The sequence below is a fragment of the Rattus norvegicus genome, chromosome 5, assembly GCF_021556685.1.
Source record: "Rattus norvegicus strain SHRSP/BbbUtx chromosome 5, alternate assembly SHRSP_T2T, whole genome shotgun sequence".
In the NCBI taxonomy this organism is placed as follows: Eukaryota; Metazoa; Chordata; class Mammalia; order Rodentia; family Muridae; genus Rattus; species Rattus norvegicus.
In genome coordinates, this window is record NC_141538.1 from 63,178,259 (window position 1) to 63,196,435 (window position 18,177).

The 18,177-nt window shown below is 49.8% G+C and overlaps 4 protein-coding genes across 14 annotated transcripts in view; 1 reads left to right on the forward strand and 3 right to left on the reverse strand.

Annotated features, from left to right (window-relative positions):
- Nucleotides 1-50: 50 nt before the first annotated feature.
- Nucleotides 51-2,606, reverse strand: Spag8 (sperm associated antigen 8). 2 transcript variants are annotated; one of them, NM_001173555.1, is given in 7 exon segments: nucleotides 59-374; nucleotides 468-530; nucleotides 652-766; nucleotides 841-886; nucleotides 1,068-1,242; nucleotides 1,347-2,121; nucleotides 2,214-2,272. In NM_001173555.1, coding segments are annotated over 7 exon segments (1,404 nt in total). In that variant the 5' UTR covers nucleotides 2,252-2,272; the 3' UTR covers nucleotides 59-182.
- Nucleotides 2,607-2,990: 384 nt separating this feature from the next.
- Nucleotides 2,991-5,261, reverse strand: Hint2 (histidine triad nucleotide binding protein 2). 2 transcript variants are annotated; one of them, NM_001107955.2, is made up of 5 exons: nucleotides 5,166-5,246; nucleotides 3,668-3,808; nucleotides 3,458-3,562; nucleotides 3,280-3,352; nucleotides 2,991-3,177 (listed from the first exon to the last, which is right to left on the reverse strand). In NM_001107955.2, exons 1-5 carry the CDS (start codon nucleotides 5,244-5,246, stop codon nucleotides 3,086-3,088), a joined length of 492 nt encoding a protein of 163 aa, NP_001101425.2. In that variant the 3' UTR covers nucleotides 2,991-3,085. The 2 variants fall into 2 exon arrangements, with proteins under 2 accessions (NP_001101425.2, XP_087405335.1); XM_087549209.1 differs by lacking the exon at nucleotides 3,280-3,352 and having other exon boundaries at nucleotides 2,991-3,219; nucleotides 5,166-5,261.
- A 3,464-nt stretch (nucleotides 5,262-8,725) lies between these two features.
- Nucleotides 8,726-18,119, reverse strand: Fam221b (family with sequence similarity 221, member B). Of its 6 annotated transcripts, none has more exons than XM_087548225.1 (7): nucleotides 17,561-17,800; nucleotides 14,651-15,563; nucleotides 14,352-14,510; nucleotides 9,773-9,883; nucleotides 9,395-9,592; nucleotides 9,164-9,283; nucleotides 8,726-8,802 (listed from the first exon to the last, which is right to left on the reverse strand). In XM_087548225.1, exons 1-7 carry the CDS (start codon nucleotides 17,591-17,593, stop codon nucleotides 8,765-8,767), a joined length of 1,572 nt encoding a protein of 523 aa, XP_087404351.1. In that variant the 5' UTR covers nucleotides 17,594-17,800; the 3' UTR covers nucleotides 8,726-8,764.
- Nucleotides 17,848-18,177, forward strand: part of Tmem8b (transmembrane protein 8B) — a 29,161-nt gene continuing 28,831 nt past the window's right edge. Inside the window, exon 1 of one of the 4 annotated variants that reach the window (XM_087549203.1) lies at nucleotides 17,848-17,936. The gene's annotated coding sequence lies outside the window, so the exon portion shown is untranslated. Of the gene's footprint in view, nucleotides 18,114-18,177 lie in introns of all 4 variants that reach the window. The other 3 variants (XM_087549208.1, XM_087549202.1, XM_087549205.1) reach the window with 3 other exon arrangements.

Below are 18,177 nucleotides of genomic sequence, written 5' to 3' on the forward strand. Positions count from 1 at the left end.
CCAAGAGAAGAATACTGAGTGTGGGCACACTTACTCACAGAATCAATGAATTAACAGCTGCAGGATGAGAGTGCTTTATGTAAAACCTACATCAAGGACAGAGAATCAACTCCATCCAAAGTACGTCTGTAGTATAAATAGAAATGGATTCCAAATCCCATGTCTGCTTCCCACCTCAATACTTAGAATGGAGTTGTTCTCTTCCTTCTATCCCCCTGCCCTCCCTGACAGGCAAGGGAAGACATTACCCCCATTTGGTGGGGGCTGTTCTCCAGTTCGTAAGGCAAAGGCTGCCCCAGCGACAAGGATGCTGGTGTTGAGAAGCTGTAGTTCTTCCGGAATGGAGTGTCCAGTGTCCTGATGCTATTGACACCCTGGAGGAGTGCCAGGATCAGGAAAGGTGCCACCCTTCCCCAAGCCAGATTAGAGCCTCTCCTGCACCCCAGTACCTAGTGACCCCCACACACCCGTAGCTGTGCTGCGTGCTGTATCCAGAAGGTTTCAGGCTGTTCCTGGCGGTAATCATGAGGCTGTGAGGGAAGAGATACTGAGTAACTCCTGCCCCTTGGCGCTCTCTAAACATCTGGGCTTGCTGCTTTCCCACTCCTGGGCAGAGCCGAGCTATGCAAGCAGGGCAGGCTGGGTTCTCACCTTTGTTGGGGCAGGAGGCCCTGTTCCTACCAGCTCCACTCTGTAGTCATGGTGTGTTACCGACTCGGTCTCAGAGAGTTTCCTTGTAGGCTCCTGCTCTCTCTGCACCTCTTTACTATGTAGCCATGGGAGAGGTCAAGACCCTTTTCCCAGTTTCTCTCCTCCCCTTCCCCCTTCCCTGGTTCTCACCAGATCTGGTGTTGCAGGAGTATCTCCAGCATGGCTTCACGCTTCCCTGCGGGAGGACAGAAGAGAATCTAGTCAAGTACTAGCTCTAGAAATGAGTTGAGGAAAGAAGGGGAATCTTGGGGTTTGCCCTTATAGCCACCAAACAATCCACGCTCCCACCAGAAAAGTCCTATCTCCTTTTCTGCCTCCTGGGCTCTTTCTGGTCCCCCGTTTCTCATGCTTCACACCTCGAAGTGGATAACAGGTGTGTCTTGGGAGCTGGTATGAGTCTTTCTGGGTGGTGCTAGAAGGCATGGGCAACTGAGGTTGCAAGGTCAGCAGACCCTGGTGTCCGTGTCGGAAGAAATAACTCTCTGAGCCGTCTTGCAATGGTGGGATTTGATCCAGCTGGTTGGTGGCTCTCTGTGGACCCCATGTTAAGTAACTGTGAGTTCCCTTTCTCACACTGACCCTCATCACAAACTACTGGCTTCCCTAGGAAGAGAGAACAGACCAAACCTTCCTACCTCTTCCTGCCAGTTGTAGAGGAGACACTGGCCACGTGGCTGTGCTTTGCAGAGAATTTTCTCATATTCAACCTCTGGACGTTTACGTGGCCCTCTTACTCCAGGTTCCCTGACTTGTACAGGTTCCCAGGTGTGTTGCGGCTTCCAGTGTATGTTCTGACCCCAATTAGGGAACAGATCTATTGGGATGCATTTGAATCCTTGAGGAATGTAGGTCCTGAGCTTAGTTCCAGGTACAGGCTCAGCAGGCTCAGGTCTAGGAGGAAGACCGGGTCCAGGGGCAAGAGCAGTTCCAGAGGAAGAAGAATCGGGTCCAGAGACAGAAGCAGGTCCAGAGACAAGACTAGGTCCAGAGACAGGAACAGGCCCAGAGGTGGGACCCGAGCCCTGGCTAGGCTCAGAGCTAACACCAAAACAAGGGCCAGAGCCAGAGACAGAGCTATGAACAGAGCTATGGCAAGGATAAGAAGTGGCAGGATCAGGGTTTGAGCTGAGGTCTGCGGTATTACAGGGATCCCGAGGAATATAAGAAACATAGAGGGGCTGAAAGCCAAACCTCCCATGGCCCCTCGGATGGGGTGCGGGGCAGGTTGCTTCATAAAGACTGTCAGAGGAGGGATCTGTAAACACACAATACGGCGAAGGAACTCCTCGACATACTGCAGATGATGGGGCAGCTCCGGTCTGTACGGTAGGCTTAGGACTGCTACCCGAAGAAGGAATGGGTTCTGAAGTGGACTCTAGTCCTTCAGAGCTGGGCTGTATATCAAAAGATCTGAAAAAAAACAAAAACCCCGAATTCATCAAGGTTGTCAAAACTGCTGCAAAGTTAGTCCGTTGACCTCCCTTGTTCTCTTTGGCTCTTACCGTGTCAAAGATCCCTCTGTAGAGTCGGTGGTCTCCATTTTCAGACTCCGCCTACCGGGTTGCCATAGAGACGGCAAACAACTTGTTGAGACTGCGCACTAGAGCTGGGCGGACCTGGGGGTGGCCAGTAGGAGAAATAAACAAATACTTTCCACCGGCGGAAGTTTTAGACTTGGTGCTCTCCAATAGTCCCGGCTCCAATCTGCCTCACCTGGGCTTTTAACGTTCCACTAATCTGACCCCTCCCTCGCCTCCATGCCCATCTTGATTAGTTCTAAGGTGACTAGGGGATGCACTGGAGAAAAGCCCAGGATTGCATCAATATGAACTCCGGTTTGGTTCATTCCCTAAGTTGAAAGAGCAGTGTGTATTTTTTTTTTTATTTTAAACAGTTTAAGGATGAAAATATATGAAATAGGAGATGAGAATGCTGCTGTCTTCGGTAGGAGTGCTTGCTTAGCATGCCCAAGGTCCTGGATTCGATCCTTAGCACACATAGAGAGGCAGATAACAGCGAAATGGAAGGGAATATGGTACAATAGACGTGTCTCTGTCTAGTCATCCAGGCAAATTTCTACTGCTATTTTTTTTCCTAGTCGTTTGACCCAGAATGGACCATTAGACACTAGCAGATCTGCGCCATATACTCCTTTAACCACTGACTGGGTCTTACGATCTTTTATTCTGACTATGGTCAAGAGAGCTCATAGGCCCGAATCAATTTTCTTTCACCTTTTTGACATAGATTTGTTACATATTGAAGACAGGGATGCAAAATCGGAGGGGGAAATACGTTTATTAACATCACAGGATCCCTTTTCCGGTTCTCCATCCAAGCATCCAGGCCCGCGGTCCCAGGGCAGCTGGCAGGTTTAACCAGGTGGCCACTGCAGTTGCCGGCCTCCGAGTACGTGAATGTGCAGGTGGTACACAGATTGTGCGCCCATCTTCCCATCGTTAACCACTGAAACAGAGCTTGAGGTTAGGGACCAGGGTCACGGGAGGGCTGGAAACAAAAGAAAGATCACCATCGAGTTATAGGGATTCATGGTCAAAAGCCACTCACCAAGTCGATACCCATCTTTCAGACCCTCCGCCTGTGCTATCTTCTTGGCCACGAGGAGTAAGTGTCCTAGAAGCTAAGGGGAGAGGGCAGAGGCAGAGGTAGCTCTCCCCATAGGAGTCAAACCACTAGCTTCATCCACTGCTCCACCCAGACAAGCCACTGACCCTGTTCGCCTCACCTGTTGGTCGTCTTCTTCAGCCTGGCTAATTCGAGGAATGGGCTTTCTAGGAATGACCAGGAAGTGCACAGGAGCCTGAGGGGCTACATCTCGGAACACTAGGCACTGGGAGCGGTGACAGGTGAGAGATCAGTGTTACTTCCTCAGGCCATCAGGTGCCACTGCACCTGTGACATTCTTAAGAGGGCTGGGCCCTAAGGGGACCCCCACCTGCTGATCTTCATATAGAATGTCAGCTGGGAGGCTCCGGTCCAAAATCCGGGAGAAGATGGTTGGCGCCGCTCCTCCAGGAACTGCTTTCTGGGCCTTGGCCACTTCACTCCCGTCAGACATACCTGCATTTCCTCGGACCTGAGGGTGGGGCAGGTGACCCCAAGGGAGAAAGCTGGCAGTAATTTTCCCACACACTTAATTGGGATTGGAAGAAGCTGGGCTCTGAGAGTGTTAGTAACTTCACTCTTCTATGAACCCATTAGTGCTTCCACTCCAGGGAAAGATTCCTGGGTTTCGGAGCTTGGGCAACAAAGGGTAGGCCAGGTGATGGTGGACATGGTCACAGAGCACGTGGTAATTCCTACCTAGGAAGCAACTGAGTCCTTTAACTGTGCCTAAGAAATCTGTACCATAAAAGTAAAGAGGCCCAGAATGGCAGTTTCAAGAGTGAGGTCTCCATCTGGGTGTGGAGATGTACATCTGGAGCTGTACATCTGTACATCCTGGTGCTAATTCCAGCACCTAGGATAGGGGGCTGGAGGATCAGCTACGTAGAAACTCTAGGCTGATGTGGGATACATAAGACCCTGTCCTCAAAAGCAAGCAAAACAACACTGAGACCTCAGTTGGTAAGCTGTTCTTGAATACATCAGATGAATCCCCTGACAACTTCGAAGCATGGTTTGAGTCCCATTCTAAAAGGGCTTGAAGCTCTCTAGTGTTTCCATTTATTAATACTATGTGTTTTCTGATCTTTAAGCCTCATTACTTAATTTAGGCTTTTAATACATTTGTCCTGACACTGGTTGATCGAAGTTGGGTATCAAATCTTACTGCGCACCTAGCTTTCCTGTTATTGTTGCTCTGCAGGCCAAGCTGGCAAAGTTGTGATAATTCTGCTTGCCTCAGTTTCCCAAATGCCGGGATTATAGGAATGTGCCACCATGCTTGGCTTCTACACTGGATTTTTAATTCCAGTCATGTGAATCCGCAGAGTTACGTAAGAGTTCAGCTAAGTGAACCAGGCTGTAACAGAGGGGATAGGAGGTGGGAATATCCTAGTTTCCCACCGGTTCAGAGGGCTGGAGTCAGTGTGTTACACTGAAGAGAAACGGTGGGGTAAATTAGATCGCGGCTGCGTGTGGTGGTGGGGTGGAAGATGAAGGAACAAAAACTGGTGTACGTTATAGGGCCAGAGTTCGAGGAAGACAGCCGGCTAGCTCCCAGAAGGAAGCGCTCACTTCCTGCAAGGGGCATGGTTGAGGCAGCCTGGAGCAGGCGCCCGGATGGCAGCACCCGCTCCACCTCACTGAGACTCCCCAGCTGTTCCCGGAAGCGGTCGTTTCTCTCGGGGACTGGAGTCGGACCTGCCCACAGAGTCCCTGAATTTGTCCCTTGGTAGAGGCAGTGGCTCCGCCGGGCTGCGCGCCGCGCCTGCGGGCCCCGGAACGCGCCAGTGCCTGCAAGACCCCTCGTCCCTCTGGCTGCTTCTCACCTGCGCCCCCCGGGACCCCGCGGCCGCTAGGGTTCTGTGCGCGGCGCGCATACCCACGGCCAGCAGCACAGCAGCAGCCATCTTCCCGAGTTTGTCGCCTGCAGGTGCAGCCCCATTGGCCGTGACCGCTGGAGGGGCGGGTCCCGTTGTGCATGTCATTGGCTGCCTCTGCGAACGCAGGGCCAATTTTTGTTTGGTAGCGTGAAAATTCTTTTTCCATTGGGTCCCTACGCAGTTTCACTCAGAGATGCGTTCCCATGCCATTGGAAGGACTAAACCTAGGGGTGGGATATTTTCCTAATGGACTCAGGTTCACCACCTTGACCAACCATAGGTTGTGATTCCTGAGTGGGCGGGATTTGCTCGTTCTCCGCCTGTCCCTTTTAGCTCTGACCCCAACTAGTGGGGGAAGAGGGCGGGGCCTTGCCACCTGCGGCACAAAAGTACTGCAGACACATCTCCGCATTGGACAGGAGGGCGGAGTTCTGAGGACATTCGGTATTTATTGGCTCCAGAAGTCACATGGGCGGGGCTCAAAGTGAACTGGGACCCGGTCTTTTTAATCTGTAGGGTAGTTACCTAGTCTTAAGTCCAGCTTTTAGATCACTCCAAAGATTTAAAACATTGTATGAAAATATCTTTTAAAAATTAAGCTGAGGTCCACATCATAAAAAAAAAATTAAGGTAATTTCTTCCTTGTTCTTGCTCTCCCATTAGTATCACGCAGTTTTCAGGGCATTTTTTTTTCTTAAGCGGGTGAGGATGTATGCTATATTATACATTACATTTTTTTCTCCACTTCGTTTAAGTAGTGTGCAGTGACGTCTCTGTATCCGGCATTTTCAGTGAGGCATGTTTGCGCTTGTGTGTGTATGTGTGTGTGTGTGTATTTTTTTTTCTTTTTTCTTTTTTTCGGAGCTGGGGACCGAACCCAGGGCCTTGCGCTTGCTAGGCAAGCGCTCTACCACTGAGCTAAATCCCCAACCCCATGTGTGTGTGTATTTTTTATACAAAAATTGTGTATGTGTGACTGCCTGTGAGTTATGTGCATATGTGTGCAGGTGTTCATGGGTGTATAAGGCATAGGATGTCCTGGAGCTGGAGTTACAGGCTGTTGGGAACCACTTGATGTAGATGTTGGTAGCTGAGTTTCAGTGCTCTCCAAGATCAGTATATATCAACTGCTTAGCCATTTCTCCAGCCCCTAAAGATGTATATGTATGTGTGTAGGTGTTATGCGCATGTTCACATGGGTGGCTGCAGAGGCCAGAAGAGGGTGCTGGGGATTCCCTAGAGCTGGAGTTATATACAGGTGGTGTGAGCCTCCAGATGTGAACCAAGTTTCAGTCCTCTGCAAGAGTAGCAAGCACTCGGGGTTGGGGATTTAGCTCAGTGGTAGAGCGCTTGCCTAGCAAGCGCAAGACCCTGGGTTCGGTCCCCAGCTCCGGAAAAAAAAAAAAAAGAGTAGCAAGCACTCAAGCATTGAACCATCTCCCCATTTCTGCTTCATATTTTGAAATAAGAAGCACAGTATTTCCCTTAAGCAGCAGAGGCAGGAGGATCACTCATGGTTTCCAGTCCAGTCTGGTCTACACAGCAACCCCCTAGGTACACACCACCTGGCGAGGTCTGGACTGGCGCAATAATGTAAGTTAACATTGTATCTGTAGAGGCTGTTTTGTTTTTGCACATGGTCTGATACATAGATGTCCAACAGTTGTTTGCTGAGTATTTGGTGTTCCACTGTTCTGAAGCTCTTTATATACAGTAATAAACGACATGCTTCTTGTTACGTTTTCCAGATTATTGTAGTTTATACACTTTGCAATGGCTACACACTGTGTCCCCAGTGACCTAATCACAGTAACTCTATTAACCAAATTTGTTTTATAGGATTATCACAACAACACATACAACCAACGTTGAGAAACTTCTGGAGTTAGCAAGTCTCTTTTATATAGTTATATTATTAGAAAAACCCTTCTGTCTTCAGAGGGTTGATACTCGACCTTATGATTTTTGCCCTGGGGTCCTAGCAACCTAGGCTGCATCCCTTCCTTTGCAAAGACAAATGACCTTTCTAACTATGTAGGGTCACCTTGCCCTAGATGTGAGACTTGAAAGTCGAGAAGGGCAAGAGATAAGTGGGGCTGGGATGCCAAGAGGGTGGAGATCTGATGAGGGCTGAGCTCTGTAGCTGGATATTTCTTTGGATTTTGACACAGAGCAGACAACACTGATTGTTTTGTAGATGTGGCAAAGGGGAAACCTCGCATCCCCAAACCCACCAGTGTCAGACTATCCTGTGGCCATAAAATCACCTATGGAGTTCTGTCACTCCCTAACAGTCACAATTTTGATCCTGACTCAAACTTGACCCTGACCTGGACTCCTTATTCCAAACACCCGCCATCACCTGCAGCTGCTCTCTGCAATCTGCCTGTTCTGCGAGCCCTGTGCTGCAGCGCATGCCACACACCTGCTCCTGGACCTCAAACAAGATTCCTTATCCCTTTGATGGCCCCCACCACCTAGCAGTTGTTCCCTGATGTCGAATCTGTCCATTTGAGACATCTCCCTTCACTTCCTTAGTCCCATGTCTTTTGCCTTTGTTCCCCCCACTATCCGGACAGAATGCCATGTGCACCCACTAATCAACACTTTTCCTTTCTTCTCTATCAGACTCTCACTTCCATCCACATGAATCCTGGCCTCTGCATGTGCTGCCGTTTCCTCTGGTCCCCCACATTAGCCTTTCCTGATGCTCACCTTTCCTGTTCAGTCTCCCACTGCCCACTGAGCCACCAGTTCCCTTTCACCGGGAATGTAGATATCATCAGAAGGCAACCTCGGAGTTCTACTCCCTGCAGCTCACACTTCCTTTTGTGCTTTAACAAGTGAAGTGTCGAGGTTGGGGATTTAGCTCAGTGGTAGAGCGCTTGCCTAGCAAGCGCAAGACCCTGGGTTCGGTCCCCAGCTCCGAAAAAAGAAAAGAAAAAACAAAAAAACAAAACAAGTGAAGTGTCTCTTCATCAGAGCACAAGCTCTGCCCTAACCTCACTCTCTTTCTTCCACATCTGAGCTCTTGTCTCACCAAGCATCTCTCCTCTCTTCTTCAGCCTTCAGGATCCTTTTGCATAGGGGCCTCCTCCCCTGCTCCTTCTTAAAAAGTCGCTACCTTGATCTACAGCCCACTCAGGGTGTTGTCGGATTTCTTTCCTCTACTTCTTACCCAACCTCCTTGAAGAGACTCCTTCAAATTCGTGGGTATTTGGTGTTTCCTTCCACCATGGCAGCGTCTCCAAAGACCTACTAAGTTCAATGGCTTTGCCTTATGGAACCCAGCCACACAACAAGCCCCTGCCTAGTCTATTCTCTCTGCTTTTGGCTCTCTTGAAGCCAGTCTCCTGGTGTCAAGGCCAGGAGCTTGAATGTGGCCCAGATAGGGGAAGATGGCTGGCGTCAGCCTTCATTCTGCTCGGTGCTATCTCTTGCCTGGAGTTGGAGCTGACTGGAAACTGAGTCTTGATGCTACCTGTTCCATATAGAGCCAGGTCAGATTCTATTGGCTTCCACTTTATTGTTGATCGTGGCCAAGCTCAGAAGGGCCTGTGCCGGTTCTTGGCAGTGTTTGTCCCTGGAGGAAGAAAGAGCAGAGGCGAAAGGGTCAGGTGTGGGGGGACAGACGTAGAGTCAGGATGGAGGTCGCTTGGGCCAGGGAGTGCAAGGAATCTACAGTGGGAACTGGGCAGCCAGAGACCCTGCATCTGGAGGGCCTCAGGGTAAAGTTGGTGCAGATGACATCTTGAAGGGCAGGTATCTCTGCAAAAGGCACCTAGTCTGCCCCTGGGGATGGAAAGCCATGCAGACACAGGTGTGAGGGTGGGCAGGACGTAAGACCTGGCTGGAGAGGATACGGAGAGGGTGGGAGTGGCTTCCTGCCCGGCTGTCTGCTTACAGATGCTGGCATAGCCCCCTGTCCCCTGTTGTTCCCTCACCATAAGGTCTTTTTCCTCTTCGCTTGGTCTCCTCAGTCTCAAAGAAAGTTTCGTGCTCCTCCCAGCGCCGGTCGCAAGCCGCACAGAGGAAATTAGACTCAAAGGAGTTGCAGTAACAGCCTAGGGCAAAAGAATATAAGGAATTACGGTACCTCGCCTCTTCCTTACCACACACCTGTCTTCACCCCATATTCCCTTCACCCCACTGGAACACCCCTTTGCTCAAGTTACCACGGTGCCTGCAGGGATGAGATCCAGTGGCTGCGTGCTCTTCATGAGTGTGTTTACAGCGACATTGGGCCCTCCAGGCCTTGGGGTCGAAGGTGGCTCGTTTCTTGAGCCAGAACTCACCCACCTCCTCCGGGCGTGATGGGATGAAACAAAACATGAGGCACCTGCACTGGCTTACACTGCAGGGCACGGACAGATCTTGGAGAATGGAGATGGGGGAGCATTAGAAACCAGCACCACCAGGCAGGACCTGATCTTTCTATGCAGATCTCTCCCCAGTTCATATTCATCTCTGTCTCTGTCTCTGTCTCTCCCTCCAAGACACAGAATACAGTAGCCCCTCCGTATTTGACAAGAGTCTGGTAACTTCTTTCCTACCTGAGATGATCTGGTGTTCTTTCAACAAATGTCCACAAAAGCACTTAGACTCATCTCCTATCCGGAAACAGTCCCATAAATAATGTGGGCAGCGCCAGCCAATGTAGATACCTACGTATAGAGGGAGTAGTAGGGAAGAGTGAAAAAGGAAAAAGTCCTCAACTCCCTACAAGTGTTCAGATGGGTCCCCTGGAGTGGGGGGTTGGGAACTCACCACCTCACCCTGCCCACCTCTGGTTCTTACTTTCATTATTTTTTTTTAATTTTCTTTTTTTTTTTTGGTTCTTTTTTTCGGAGCTGGGGATCGAACCCAGGGCCTTGCGCTTCCTAGGCAAGCGCTCTACCACTGAGCTAAATCCCCAACCCCTTTTTTTTAATTTTCTTATCTCAAAGAATCAACGGTTCCCTTCCCATCCCGGGATCCACTCTGTATCGGCCTATGAGAGATAACTGAAGGCAGGCTTCAGTTTTGAGGCAGGGAAGATTGTAGATAACGTTGGAGGTGAACACGAGGCCCTTGTGACCATAGGGTTTCTTACCTCCTCCCCTCTCCATGCCAGAGTCCAACCTTTCTGAAGTGTCGACGGTGAACAAGAGATAAGCTAACTGGCCAAGGGGGCAGCAGGTGGTGGGAATTGGCTCATGAGGAGGATGGCTAGTGAAGGACCCCGGAGGGAGGTTGCAAGTTGGCCAGACCTAGTGTGAAGAGGAGGTGGGGATACCTGCTCCCTCAGTGGCCAGGGCGACACTTCTGCAATGCCCCTGTGCTCTAGTGTGATGTAACCAATGCCCTCTATGATTCTGAGAGGGGCGGGTGGCCGAGGCCTCTCCAGAGAGCAGGAGAAAGGGGCCCCGTCAGAATTCATGACCGTAAGACCAAAATAATCTAAGCTGTGAGGAACGGAAGGAGCGGCTGGAAAGGAAAGGGAAGCCAGTATCTCTGAATGTGGGCAGTAGCAGGCGGTTACAAGATTCTGGTTTTAGCCGTGGTGTCTGAAAGAGTTCAGCTTCATGGCAAGTCCTATCACAAGTCGAGGACAGGGCTAGGCAGAGGTGACAGGAGAGCTGGACAGCCTCCTGCTTCTTCATGAGAGCAGAAACCATCCCAACTTCTAGTTCAGAGTCTTGCCTGAGTCCCCATGAGGGACTGGTAGCTATAGGACTCATGCCTGTTAGAGGTCTCAACCCAAACGGCAGCTCTTCTAATAGTTGTCACAAGGGAAGGGTCTCTATTTTTTAATCTATATTTCTAATCCTGCTGTGAAAGAGATGCCAGAGAGTATAGACCTCCTGACTGACGGACTGAACAAACTCCTACCATGGCATAATCCACAATTCTGCACCTCAGCCCAGGTGTTCTTAGCTTACCCATAATTCCTAAGGGTCTAAAACCTGCTCAGGTGTGTCTTTTGGCTTGGCCGCTTCTGGATTGATGCAGTCTGTCTGCAGTGCCAGGTCCCTGCTCTACCCGGAATGTTTGGTTGAGAGCAAGGTCACAATGGGTGTGGACAGAACCAGGACTCTACCAGAGACGTTCTGAACTCTACGAAAGCTAAACCTAGCTTGTGGTGTGCCTACATGAGCCTGAGTCCATGCGAAGCTCAAAGCTCGGCCAGTCTAAGCACGAGTGTGGGAATCAGTAACCAGCCAGCGTTCAGATGAAAAGTATGAGGAGAGGCTGGAGAGAATCCCTCAGATTCTAATGCCGTCTTACTCTATTCTATGCCCTAATGTGGGAAAGTTGGGATCCAGCTCTGGGTTCCATTCGCTGGTTCCAAACTCACTTCTGGTCAGAAGTGGACTAGGCAGGCAGAGGAGGCTGTTGGCCCTCAGCTCACGAGCTTTGTGCTCACGCCTGCTGTTTCAGGCACCCTGTTCGTCCAGGCAGACACTTAAGCCAAATGTCACTCCAGGTAGTTCATCTTTCTCAACTCATTCTGCACATCCAGCCATCCAATCATCAGCTCTTCCTTCTCTATCTGTGTCTCTCCCGCTTCACCCAGCAAGGTCCTTGATTACCACTGGTGTTTCAGTGTGGTCTTCCTGTGTCCGGTCTTGCCATCTGCAGTCTATTCTGCTGCCAAAGTGGCCATTTAAAAGCACAGATGTGCGTGTCATTGTCCTATTTAAAGTATTTTGGTGATTCTCAGGTGCCCTTGGGATGTGACAGTGACTCATTCACGTGGGCACAAAGACGCCTGCGCGGTTCTGTATTTCCAGAGCTGAGCTAGGGACCCCACCAACATTCTTTTTTTTTTTTTTTGGTTCTTTTTTTCGGAGCTGGGGACCGAACCCAGGGCCTTGCGCTTCCTAGGTAAGCGCTCTACCACTGAGCAAAATCCCCAGCCCCCCAACATTCTTACCCCAGGCAAAACACTGCAGCCCTCTAAGATCTCTTGTCTTGTCAAATCCGTTCGTTTTACTTAAATTTCTATTCTGCTAGGCTCTTTTTGCTATGCCATCTAGGCTGGGCCTGGAACTCACCATACAGACAGCGATATCCTCAAAGGTGTGATCCTCCTGCCTCAGCCTTCCAAGTGCAGCACACCCAGCCTGACTGTTCCTTATCCCCTTACAGATATTAACTCTGTCAGTCTTTCTTTCCAATGCTTTTTAGTCTAGCACCAAAAGTAGGTGCCTCTTTCCTCTGTCCCTGCAGAACCCTGAGCATAGCAATTTGTTGGCCTAAATTATAATTGCCATTTTACTTATCGGCCTTGCTTACTAGAGTGCACATTATCTGAGAGATCTTGGTTTTGTTTTTGAGACAGGGTCTCACTGTGCGATTGAGGGACAGTTTTATCCTTGAGGCCTTTCTTGTCCCACTGCTTGCACAACCGAAACTCAGTGCTTGGATATGGTTGGCGTATAATAAGTGTTGAAAGAAGAACTTAGGAAGAGCTCACATTTCACATCTCTCTGCACACCACATAGAGTCTTAGGGAGTCTTGAACCAAGGTCTTCAACATCAGAAGGATACAGACCTCAGACAGCTTAGTGTAGGATTAAGTGCACAAACCATTTGTTTATGCAGGAAAACAGACATTTAAAACCAAGAAGAGAGTTAGAGATGCTAAATAGTAAGGGGTGGACAGGAGGCTCTAAAAGAGCAAAAAAGGGACTGGACAGAACCTGAATTTGCAAAAAACAAAACAAAAACAAAAAAAACCACAAAAAAACAAAGAAAGAAGCAGTGTTAGATGCTAACTAAACAGAGATTTCGCTACCCGTGGAAACCCTGAAACAAATGAGACTTTAAAAATAATAGAGACGCCCTTCTCCTTTCCTCCGCCATCCTGTGCACTATGTCCGAGTGGGCTTCTCGCCATGCCGTCTCACAAGACTTTCAGAATCAAGCGATTCCTGCCAAGAAACAAAAGCAAAGTCGTCCTATTCCTCAGTGGATTCGGATGAAAGCTGGTAACATAATCAGGCACACCTCTAGGAGAAGACACCGGAGGGGAACGAAGCTGGGTCTGTAAGGATCCACACAACGGCAAGGCTGAGGGTTTATACTCATTGTGGTCGTCGAGCCATCCTATTGGATGGAGTTCAACATTTTTAACCTGGAGACTTGCTTGTGTCTAAATTAGGGTGTTTGTCCAGTAATAAAGTTGAGAACCTTAAAAAAAATAGGGATGAAGGGGAGAGGATCCATGGGTGGAAGTGGGGCTGGATAAATCACGTGAAGGAAGACAGGATATAGGATGTCCTAGTTGTCTCTGTATCTTAACCTTGTTGACACATTTCCATCGTAACCATGAGCAGAAGTACGAAGGCTCAAGCAGATGTGGTGCTATCTACTGAATTCACCTAGAAAGTCCAGAATCCCAGGGGATCAGAGTGGCCCTCTTACTGAGATTAATAATCCCTATAGATTGTGAAACCCAGGAGCACAGGCAGACATACTTACACATAGTGTGCCCCGTGTTTACATGGCTCATCTACACACCCATTACAGAGATGCTGCTTCCACTCACAAGACTGTAAGGAGTTCTCCTTGCACTGGGGATATAGCTCAGTGGGCAATGTGCTTGTCCAGCACACCCCAAACCCCAGCACCACGTAAAGCCAGCTGTGGGCACACACACGTAACCCCAGCACTCAGGAGGGAGAAGCAGGAGGCTCGGAAGTTCAAGGTTATCCTTATAGAAGATTTGAATAGAAAGGACCCCTCCAGGGTTTAGGGTACTCATGCTCATGAATTTAGCAGTGGAGTGGAATAAAGGACCAAAATCTTTTTGACATATTCATATGGGGACAAGGTTCCTAGAAACTGTCCAAGGTCCTGGGACCTTAGGGTTGCCCTGGTCTAGACTATCAAGGTACTGTATTTGGGGCTGGCCTCCGACTCTTCTGTTGGGAACAACTTTAGTTACTTTAGTACTCCTATCTATTGCTACTCGGACCTCATATGAAATCTCCACTGTTCTTTCCAGGATAGCCCACCTGCTCCCCTTCCAGTTTCCAGGCAGGTGGCATGGCCATTTCCACACTGAAGAGGCAGGTTCCCAAATCTGTTGGATTGGAAGCTGTCCGTGGGCCTGCGATAGGCCTCTAGAAGGCCACCTGGGCTCACCTGTCTGGATGGCCTTCAGGGATGAATTCTTCTCCCATTGGAAAAGATCGTTCACCTGATCATCAAACTGCTTTCTGTGCATTGCCTTAGCCATTTCCACCAGCTCTGCCCGCTTAGCAGGGACCACTGGGCGGCTTTCACAACCTGGGAAGGGAGGGGCTGAGTAACCAGAGGGGAGAGAAAGGGCCTTAAGACTGAGGACTCATACTCGAGAGTAACCCAGTCCCCCACTTCTGGGTAAATCGAAGGTAGTGCCAAAGCCACAGGAACAGGGGAGAGGTAGGAACAGTTACCGCCACCTCTTTTCTCCTTCTTCTTCCTCGCATGATGCTCAGATCCGGCCGCAGCAGTCTTACTAGTGCCCCCTGTCAGCTCTTCTTCCTCTGCTTCCTCTTCGTCTGCAGATGCGGCCTCCTTGGCTTGGGCGGAAGGTTCTGGAACGGAGTGCTTTGGAAAGGGCTCAGATTCAGGGACCTGGGTCTGTGGGACTTTATCAGAGATAAACTCATAGGAGGACTCAGGGATATCAGCTGTTGGTGGGGGCTCAAGAGGTTCTTCGTGGTCATCGGAGATATAATCCTCACTCTCAGGGATATCGGCTGTTGGTGGGGGCTCAAGAGGTTCTTCTTGGACGTCGGAGATAGAATACTCAGTCTCAGAGATATCGGCTGTTGGTGTGTCCTCAAGAGGTTCTTCTTGGACGTCGGAGATAGAATCCTCATACTTAGAGATATTGGTGGTTGGTGAGAGCGGAAGAGGTTCTTCTTGGACGTCGGAGATAGGATACTCATACTTAGAGATATCGGTGGTTGGTGAGAGCGGAAGAGGTTCTTCTTGGACTTCAGAGATAGAATTCTCATAGATGAAATCATCCAAAGGGATCTTAGAGATGGCTCTTTCTAGGGAGATCACAGACTGGGCAGACGATTGAGATGGTGTGGAAGGAAGATTGGCAGTATCCAACTTTAAAGGCGTTTCAGAGACAGAAGGATCCTGGAGGTCCTCAGAGTCCTTGGTGCCAAGATCGAGGGAAGGATATGTTTTAGAGTGGACTTTTGGAGGCTGGAAATACTCCTGTGAGCTCAAAAGGTGCGGGGGACTTTCAGGGGTAGTGGCCTCAGGCAAGTCTTCAGCATGGGGGACTGTTAAAGAAGGGTGTTTCTTTGCATCCTGAGTGGCCGGAGGGCCTTCTGAGGTCTTATCTGCTTCCATCTAGTGGCAGAATAAGGTACAGTCTCCATTAGGCTGGGGCTAAAGGGTCTGCAAGTCAGAGCAGAGCCCCAGGGTTTACAGATGGTACAGGAGAAGGAAAAAATGATTAGTGCACCTAAGGCATTAGAAGGAAGAAAGAAGTCTGACTTTCAGGGTGCAGTGCCAGGAAGGTCTCTCATGTACTACCCCACCCCTCTCCCCGTCCCCCATGGCATACTATTGTAGGTTGGCAGGGAGCTGGAATTTGAAGACAGAACGACAGAAGAGGTCAGAATCTCATCAGGAGATGGTATCAGGGGACCATTCCCCAGGAGGGAGCCCCTTGCACTTTGCCAGTCCAAGTGCAGAGTGTGGCGGAATGCCTGAGTGGGGTTGACGTCCAAGAGCGCAGGGGAATGCCACAGTACACACACTTTTTGCCCAGAGGTACCAGCCTCCTCCCTTAATCTCATCTATGTTCAAGGTTTCAACTACTTCCAACTACCTGCTGTGTCCACTTGCGCTCCCTCCTACCTCTCTCTCCCCTCTCTTTCTTTTGAAGGCCTTATAGCCCGGACCAGGTTTCTATGTAGCCCGGGCTCTTTCTGAACACCTTATAGGACTCCGGCCCCATCCTCACGAGGATGGCATTTTAAACGTGTATCGCCAGGCCTGGCTGCCTCTGGCTTCTACATCTGCATCTCTAACTCAGATCTCATTGTTCCCTTGCGCTTTAGGTACGCCATACTAGGTATTTCCAACGGGAAGTCCCACAGGCTTCAAACTTGGAAATGCATGTATCACTCTAGTCTTCTGTAGTGCCATCTGCAACTAGAACCACTCCCAATCTTCCAAATACTCCCCAAATCTCTCTCTCTCTCTCTCTCTCTCTCTCTCTCTCTCTCTCTCCCCCCCCCCCCGTATCTCTCTCTTTCTCATCCCCCTCCCCCCCAGTTCATTCATGTTCTCATTATCTTCTGCCTGGCTGTATAGTACCGTCGACCCTCCCGCCCTCTCCCCCAGCATATTCATGCACTCAGCCTTTCATTCAGGACACATTTTATAAACAGCCGGAACTAAGCCTTACTCAGGCACCATGTGCTCATTGGATCCAGATGAGCTTGGGAGAGAGGTAATGTAACACACTGGGACAGAACGGATGGCTTATCTCCAGGATGCCGTGAAAAGGGAGGATGCAGAATTTACCCTAGAAAGATCCAAGAGGGAAGCTCTCTTTCCTACTCCAGCAAGATCTCTTGAACACACAAAACCTTCTGAACCAGCCTAATGAATTACATCCAAGCCTCTTGGCTCTCGCATGCAAGTCACCGTCCCAGGACCCTTTCGAGTGCTAAGGAATGACCTGAGGGCCTTTATATGCTACTAAGGTGCTCTATCATGGAGCACTATATAGCCCTGGCTGACCTAGAATTTGGACCAAGCTGGGCTTTGAACTGGCAATAATTCTCCTGCCTCTGCTTCCCAAGAACTGGGATTACAGGCCAGTGCCACCACTAGGGCTTCCAAAACAGACTCTGCCATCTGCACATCTGTCATCATTTGTAACTTGAGGGTCCTGTGTTCCACTGATCTGTAGTTTACCCTGCGCTTCAGAGACTGCAGCAGATACCTTAAGATATTGTGTCTTAAGCTTCTTCGAGAGATCTCTTAGCAGAAGACCTGGGTTTAATCCCCAACATCCACATGGCAACTCACAACAGTCTGTTCTAGTCTCAAGGGCTCTGACTCCTCTCTCCTGGCCTCCACAGGCATTGTACACATGTGGTGTACGGATATACACGCAGGCAAACACACCCATACACATAAAATAAAATGAACGTTTTTTTTTTTTAAAGTAATTACTTTCACTGGAGTCTTTGTAAAGAGGACAAATTAGGAAAGGGGCAGAGGTAGGATAATGAGAAAGTGGGTGAAGATGTGTGGGGAAGGACAGACGGTGTTAGGAAAGGGAGTGGAGTAAAGGGTTGGGGTGGAGGGCTATTGGAAAAACTACATACCTCTGGGCTTAGGCCTGGTGGTTCCAAGTCCATAGGTCAGGATCTTTAGCTGGGTTTGAGGGGGAAGTATTGATCCTGACCTAGGGAATGGTTTTGCTGCTGAGCCCGACTGTAGGTGGTAAGTGAGAGACCTTGTTGTGTTATGTTTGTTTGGGGAGACTTGGGCACCTGCAGCAAAGGGACTCTGGCCCGAGTTGACGAAGGGCAGTAAAGGGTAGGAGAGGTCCGGGGCCAAATGAAGGATGTGCTCTAGAACCCAGGGCAGGCTTCGATCACCGGAGCAACAGAAATACCAAGTAGTCTCCCGGGCAACAGAAGTTTTCTGGTCATCTGCGTGGCTGAGGGCTGCTTTGGATCTAGTTGGGATCAGAGTTGAGTGAGTCTCTGTAGGCTGTGCAAACATAGGAATGGGAGGAACATGGCCCGAGAGGAGCCTGGTTTTGTGAATTTCTGGAAGGTTCCTGTATCACGATGTGTGAGCGACGTTCCCGGGACGTTGTAGACCTGAGAGGTCACCCCGGCTGGGTGGTTAGGGTGAGACAGAGGCTCTCAGGTAGGCAGCGCGGCAGGGCTTCAGTTAGAGGCCAATAGAATTGGGTAGGGGCGGGCTTTGCTGA